This window comes from Lactuca serriola, chromosome 9 (genome assembly GCF_051521515.1).
Source record: "Lactuca serriola cultivar US96UC23 chromosome 9, Lser_US96UC23_V15, whole genome shotgun sequence".
In the NCBI taxonomy this organism is placed as follows: domain Eukaryota; kingdom Viridiplantae; phylum Streptophyta; class Magnoliopsida; order Asterales; family Asteraceae; genus Lactuca; species Lactuca serriola.
The window spans coordinates 20,411,971-20,419,758 of NC_136416.1; the positions used below are offsets into that span (position 1 = coordinate 20,411,971).

At 35.0% G+C, this 7,788-nt stretch overlaps 1 protein-coding gene across 1 annotated transcript; it reads left to right on the plus strand.

Moving 5' to 3' along the window:
- The first annotated feature begins 1,936 nt into the window (after positions 1 to 1,936).
- Positions 1,937 to 4,793, plus strand: LOC145074799 (uncharacterized protein At5g39865-like). The gene is made up of 2 exons (XM_079021122.1): positions 1,937 to 3,006; positions 4,528 to 4,793. The coding sequence occupies exons 1-2, from the start codon at positions 2,201 to 2,203 to the stop codon at positions 4,553 to 4,555; spliced, it is 834 nt and encodes a 277-aa protein (XP_078877248.1). The 5' UTR covers positions 1,937 to 2,200; the 3' UTR covers positions 4,556 to 4,793.
- Positions 4,794 to 7,788: the final 2,995 nt, after the last annotated feature.

Sequence of the window (7,788 nt, forward strand, 5' to 3'; positions counted from 1 at the left end):
AGATGTTTGACAAACTAATAACTTTTGAAGTTTTAATACAAGAAAAAACAACTTTTATGAAAAGTCAGGAAATCTTGACCTTTTGTAACTTTTTGGAAAAGTTCTTTTGAGCTTTTAAAAGCTAAGCCAAACACCCCCAACTATTTAGAATTCTTATTTACTGGTATAATATTAAAAGTTTTATATATTTTATGACTTTTTAACCGGTTATATTATATTTTTTTATGTGCTAATGTTTTATGATACACAATAGGTTTATAAAGGGGAAGAAAATGGAGAAATAAGATATTTCCTAATTATGAGGATTTATGTATCATTTTTTGGAAATGATAAAGCTCAAGGAAATAAAGCCAATGACTTTGCCTAAATGGAAGAAAATGCAAATAATGAAGAACAATCTAAACAAGAAGACGACGGTTTTGAAGAACAAACCACAGAAACTGAAGAAAACAGATTTCAATCATTGTCCTCCAAACGCATTTCAGCTTCTAGTACATTCAGATTCCAACCAACTGATCTAGATCAGTTGGCCACCAGGGTTGCCTGGGTGGTTTTCCTTTGGGAGGTTTCATGTTAGAGACTTCTTGGAGGCTTTTACATAGGTGAAGCGAAGAAATGGGTAATGGGGTAACTCTCCATAGGTGAAAATTCAGGAAAGACATACTACCTGCTTGAATGTCACTACATGACTCGAACCACTAACATAAGCTAACTCTACGGTTTTAAGAAAAATACATTAAGATTCCAATTGTTTTAACAAATTTCATTCTTTCAAAAAAACATTCTGCCAAACAAATACCCTTAAAGGAAAAGGAACATTACAGACAATTAAAAAGGATGTGAAATCCAATCAGACCATCCGTAAAATATCTAATAATAGAGAATCTATTGCCTATTGCATCATATTTATATCGAACGAAACAAGTGTTGCATTGTTGTGAGCATATATTAATGGCGTTTGACTTTCTTTTATAAACCTCGTAGGGTTATAGGGTTATGGTTGATTATGTTATGGGATGTTGTGATTTTAACAAAGTCAATATTAACGTTCGACATTTCCATATGTCTAACCTTTTTAGAGTTTATCTTTTAGATCGCCACTTTATAGTTTTCTTATCAATAATATATCAAAAAAGTACTTCTTATCAACAATATATCAAAAAAGTACAATATTCATTAAAAAAAATTTCCAGCAAAACTTTTAGTATTATTAAAATTATTTATACTATGTTATAGAATCTTAATCTTTGTTTCAGTTTTTTAATGGCAAATCGCCTCAAAGTTGAAATTGTAGAATTCGAATTTTGATGAACTTTATTTTAGAATGTTCGAAACAAATGATCACTATTATACCTTCTTGATAGTGATTTTATGTGTTTCAGTTTCAGTAAAGAAAATGTAATTTATAACTAGAATCAAGAATACATATTACAAAGATTCATAGATTCATGGGTTTGAAGGTGGATTCCACTACCGTTTATAACCACATATGGTATGAAATATCGAGTCCTCACTTCGAATCAGATAACACTGTGAATGCCAATCCGAACATGGAACCCAACCACATAAAGGTTAAAGGTTCAAGATATGTACACTTCTTACACCCAAGTTGATTAAAATTGACACTTAAGGTTATAGTAAAATTAATAATATTCAAATAATATATTTACTTTAGTAATCATTTTTTTTGTTGCATTGTTTTGACAAAAGAAAAAAAAAACTATCTTCGACCTTAAATTTTGAGAAATCTAAAATCCCAAACATTACAATATCGTTTATTAATCAAGTTTAGGTACACACAAAACACATTTTTTAAGTCATTATCATTCATCACAATTCACATACATTTTGTAATAAATGAGGGAAGACAAAGGGGGCAAAAAGAAAAAAGGTGTCCAAATCGAAACGAACATACACATGCCCCATTTAACCCAAGGAAGGCCCCAAACCCAAATCCAATTTCATCACTTCACTTCGTATAAAATACTGTAGAGGAGAAGACATTGCCAATTGCCAACATCTTCATATCTACAAAAATTTACAAAACCCTTGATCGATCCTTCATTACAACCGTTGCATCTTCTGCCATTCTACATTCAATTCGGATGGAATCGGCATAAATACCCCAATATCTCTCTTGTTTTGGGTGGAAAATTTTTGTGGGTTTTCTGTGTTTTTGACGATTGGGATCTTACCTGAGATGTGGAGATCTCGGCGGAAATTTAGCCGTGATAATGATAGCATTGATGGTTCAATCCGTAGATCGTCTTCAAATCTCAACTTCATTCATCGATCCTTCAAAGACGTTGAGAAGCTGTTCGCTGATGATGGTAGTAATGGTTTCAACAAAACCCTAGATCAATGCTCAACCACCGCCAATGCCACCGCCACAGCCAGGAGACTCTCGATCTTCCACCGAGTTCACCTCGCAACTAAATTTGCGCGCGCTTTCTCCACTAGACAGATCACGAATCCGGAGAAATCTCCACCGGAATCAAATACTACTCCGGCGGAGGCAAAATTGAGAAAATCTGACCGCGTGATTTCCATTCCGGGAGCGGAAAAGCGAGTGGTGGTATACATGACGAGCCTCCGTGTGGTCCGGCCGACGTTCGAGGCTTGCCGCACCGTTCAATCGATCTTACGAGGGTTCCGTGTCTCGATTGACGAGCGTGATTTGTCGATGGACTCCCGGTTCCTCGACGAGTTACAGAACATCATGGCGGAAGGCGGTGAGGACGAGTTTGAAAAGACCAAACTAACCCTACCTAGGGTTTTCATCGGCGGTAGGTATGTCGGAGGTGCAGAGGAGGTGAGGCAGCTGCACGAGACCGGCGAGCTAAAGAAGTTCGTGGAGGGTTTGCCGGCGGTTACTCCCGGCGTATGCGAGTTTTGCGGCGACTTCAGATTTATCCTCTGCGACGAGTGCAGCGGAAGCCACAAGTGCTACACTGATAAAGGTGGCTTTAGGAGTTGTACTTTGTGCAATGAGAATGGTTTGATCAGGTGCACATCTTGTCTGGGCCGTTAGATCATGAATGATCCATTTACTATATTATTAGATCATATCAACATAGATTAGTGAGAGGGTTTATTTTATTAATGACCAGTAGAGAGACCTAATTGAAAAAGTTAGTGGGATTTATTATAGTTTGTTACTTTGTTTCACAATTTTGTATTTTTCTAAATATATTTTTAGGGTTTCTGTTTTAGAGTTTACCAACGATCGTTGTATAAATGTTTACCGGTAATAATCGTATCTTTTGCTAAACTATTTGATTATATTTTATTTGTAGATTCATCACAAACTCATAACTTGTTACAAAAATACGTATTAAAAATCATGAAATTATACTGAAGCTGTTAAAAAATTTATTTAATTTTGAGACAAATTTCTATTATATCCATTACAACATGTATTAACATTTTAATAAAAGTAAAAAATAAAAACCCTTTCATTACAAGCATAAAAAGGATATTAAGAGCGTTAGTTCTACAAATATAACACATTTTTATACAACCTTGAATGAGGTAAAATAATTCAAAGGAGACAATGTCATCTATAAATCATCCATCTCCCACTTTACACAATAATGTATGAAACATGGAAATTCACCTAAACACTCATATTTATGGATCCACCAAATTTCTACATAACTAGTCTCTCTATGAATTAACCAAAAGTCCCACCTAACCTTTATATGTATATATATATATATATATATATATATATATATATATATATATATATATATATAAACCTGAATTTTCACGTAACTCCGTATTGTCGTAGGATAAACATGTTAAATGAAAACATTATTCATACCAGAGCTATACCGAGTCATTTGCTTTTATGTTTAACTTAAAAAGCTTAATTTTTTTGGCTCCCAAAATGTCTTTTGGTTGGTCTAAGATTGCCCCTAGATTTAATCGACTTTCAACCTCCAATAATGAGCTGAGACCCTAGGCAATACCATGTGTAATGAAGAATGGTTTATTGACCAAAGAAATAATGGAACGAAAACATTGATGGAAAGCAAGTAAAATTCTTATATAAGTTTCTCCTATTTCATTTAAATAAAAAATGATGATATGAGATTGTATATGTACTAATCATATTTGATAATCATTTGTATTAATGAAATATTTTCACCCCATTGAATATTCTTATTTTAGAGTTATTAATAGTCAATGATTTGTGTATGCTAGCTATGAGTTAATATGAAGTTAGGTTGTTGGATTTTTTAGAATGTTGGACCATTTTACCCCTTCTATAGGTGTGGATGGTGGATGAATATGTTTAACTACATATAAAAAAACTCTTCTCAGTCACACCTAACAAAAAACTAGTACTATAAACTTTTCTTTAGACCTCTTCGAAATCCCCGCTAAACATACCTAATCCGATGAGAAGGATTGAAGGCGGTATGAAAAGATGTCTAATATGTTTGGTTGCATGAAAAAAATATTAAAAAGCTTGGTGAACATGTAAGGGGGTTATTATTAACATATATAGTGGTCTTGCAGAAAATGGAAGATAAGAAGAATTGGATAGACGAGAAGATATGCAAAAACGATGAATTGATCAATGAGGAAGTAAAAGCCACAAAACTATGGACGCGTAATAAAAAACCCAAGTTACTAAACTAACCTCATTTCTATGCGACATTGAGTGTGATATATGCCTCAGATAGAAATGTGTCGACTGAATACGTTTAGAAAACATAGTCCAAAAAAGAATCACAAACGTATAACTTACAAAATGGAATACGTCTAAATGGGACGTTCCCTCATATATGTGACACTGGTGCGATGCCTCGGTGGCATGCACACATGTCATTTTAAAGCTCTCGAGGGGATATGATCGCTCGCTACCTTATATCCCGTTCCCGAGTTCAACTTAACGAGAGAAAGAAAAGGAAATGTGTGGAAATGAGAAGAAAATAAAAAAAATTGGTGTTCCTGAGTTTCATTAAAGGAGGGAAATGAAAGGAAGTGGAGGAAAATGAGGGGATCACTTTCCCTCCTAACTTTCCTTCTGATTTGGAAGGATTTGGAAAGAAAAAACAAAACGATCCATTTTCTTTCCACTTCCCTCCAATTCGGGAACACAAAAAAATATTTTGTTTTCTTTTCATTTCTCTTCTTTTCTTTTGTTAAACTCGGGAACGAGGCGTTAATGCAATAAATAATATCTCTAACACTCCATGGACATGGACTTGGACTTGGAGAGAACTAAATCACTATGCGCTAGTGTCGACCAAATAATGTCGAAATGGCCAATGTTTACGACCATAAGTCCAAAACACCCGAAAACTGATATGCCCATATGATATTGTTAGAGATGTATATCTACACAAATGAAGGAAAAACATAAATTAAATATTATATTAGTGGTGCCATAAAATTATGTAATGTATACTTCAATTTACCATGTCAACATCCCATCAAACTGAGTCACTGGTCCATGGTTACATGAGTAACCAGGCCCCCCGATAGATCATGGGTGATGAAAATGGTTTGTATAACCTTCGATCACATTATCAGGGCTACACTTAATACGAAACGATATCCATGTCATAATATGGTTTTAAGCAACATATACATTAAGTCAATAAATACTTAAAGCAAATGATTGTTTTACAACAAGATATATTCACTTAGAAAACTCATGTCACACCAAAACCACCCAACCTTAAACTCTTGATTAATGGCTTCTCAAAAATCTATTGACAACTCTAAAAATAAGAAAGGGGAGGGGGGGGGGGGGTTGAATCGATATCATCGTATCCTTCAACCTATATTGAGTAATAGTATTATCATCAAGGGAATCTTTAAAGCTATATAAAAGATGATGAGTATGACTTCTCTTTTTCATCTGGATCCATCGGGAATTCATCAACATGGAAGGGTTTGTTTATCGTCTAATACACCCTTACATTATTGATGAGATCCTCAACATGGATCTCAACACCTTTATCATATATGCATCTACATATAACCGTTTATTCCATTGCTATTGTTAAGTAATTAAGAGTTCGTCCATATGGTTTGGAATAATTTGCGTGTTTGATCCTTAACTTTTTTCTTTAATTCAGACGTTCCATGTGCTTTGGATTTGTTTTGATTTTGATCCCTAACATATCCAAAATGACTCTTATACCTCTCTCTCTCTCTCTCTCTCTCTCTCTCTATATATATATATATATATATATATATATATATATATATATATATATATATATAGGATCAAAATCTTTTATGAACCCATATTTTTCCGCGAACTTTTTCGTGTGTATTTAAAAAAAATGACTTAAGACATTAAGTCGGTCATATAGAAGTGCATTCACAAAAAAAAATTGCACACATGAAAAGTGCATTTATGTATGAACGTTAGAAGTGCGTTTCTTCGTAAAAAAACCGACATGTGCACTTCTTTTCTTCTTGTTTTTTTTTTTTTTTTTTTTTTTTTTTTTTTTTTTTTTTTTTTTTTTTTTTGCGAATGCACTCTATATGATCATCGACTTAATGCTCTAAGTCACTTTTTTAGAAAGATCATTAGAAAAAGCATAATATGGTTAACTAGTTACTGCCAATCATGTCTCTTTCTTTATTTATACGTCATGTATTTTAGAAGTAATTTCAAGACAAAACTGCGAAAATCTCCATGTGGTATGTATTTTTTTGGGGTTTTTGTCCAAACCTTGACTTTTTTGGATTGATGGTACTTTTGAGCTACTTTGGTTGTGGTTTTTGTAACATCCCAAAAATACGAGCCAAAAATTTCATTTTTAAAACATATACTTAGCAAAACATTTAGGAATAAAACGTTCAACGATCATATCATTTCACAAAGATGTTGCATGTATGGAAAACATTTTTATAAAACATAAAAGTGTCAGAGTACAATTCCCAGGAAGATCTCATAATGCGGAATACAAAACATGTGTGTGATGTACCGCTACCGCGCCAACTCCTTCCCCTTCGAAGAAGAGGTACGTGAAACCAAAACTGAAAAACGTAAGCACGAAGCTTAATGAGTTCCCCCATCGTACCACATACCATACAATCACATATCATACATACTGCCGGGAAATTCTGGGGTGCCCGACCTACCCGGTATGATTTTTGGGGTGTTGACTACCCGTGTCAAGCCGTTCTGGGGTGCTGACTACCCATCGGTCCTAACAACCAATCCTCGGGGACTATTTCACCCCCTACTGCTACTATCACATATATCATAACATAACATATTATCAAACATATCCGGGGTGTCCGATCTACCCTTCGGTCCTAACGGCCGAAACTTGGGGACTATTCCCCTCCTACTACCACTATCACATATAACATATCATGCCAGCATGTAAACACATCGTCACATACTGTCAGACATATCTGGGGTGTCTGACCTACCCTTCGGTCCTAACAACCGAACTCTACTACTATCACATATACATACCATGCCAACATATAACATATCAGGTAGTAGCAAACCTAGATGATATCACAAAGACAATCATCTAACATACAACTCCTACTGGTGGGCCGACATTGTGGCCGTAGACCCACCGCTACTGGAAGGTAACTCACCTCAAAGTAGCTGCTGATCGGTGTGGGAACTGACTGTCTTCTTCTGCTGCTGCTGCTCCGGAAATCTTCCGGCTATAATTCCCACAAAACACTTAGTCAAATACTGCTAACCGACCTCAGGGTAAAATGACCATTTACCCCCTGACCAAACCGAGAGTCAGAGTCAAAGTCAACTGCCAGTTGACCTGACTCGCCGAG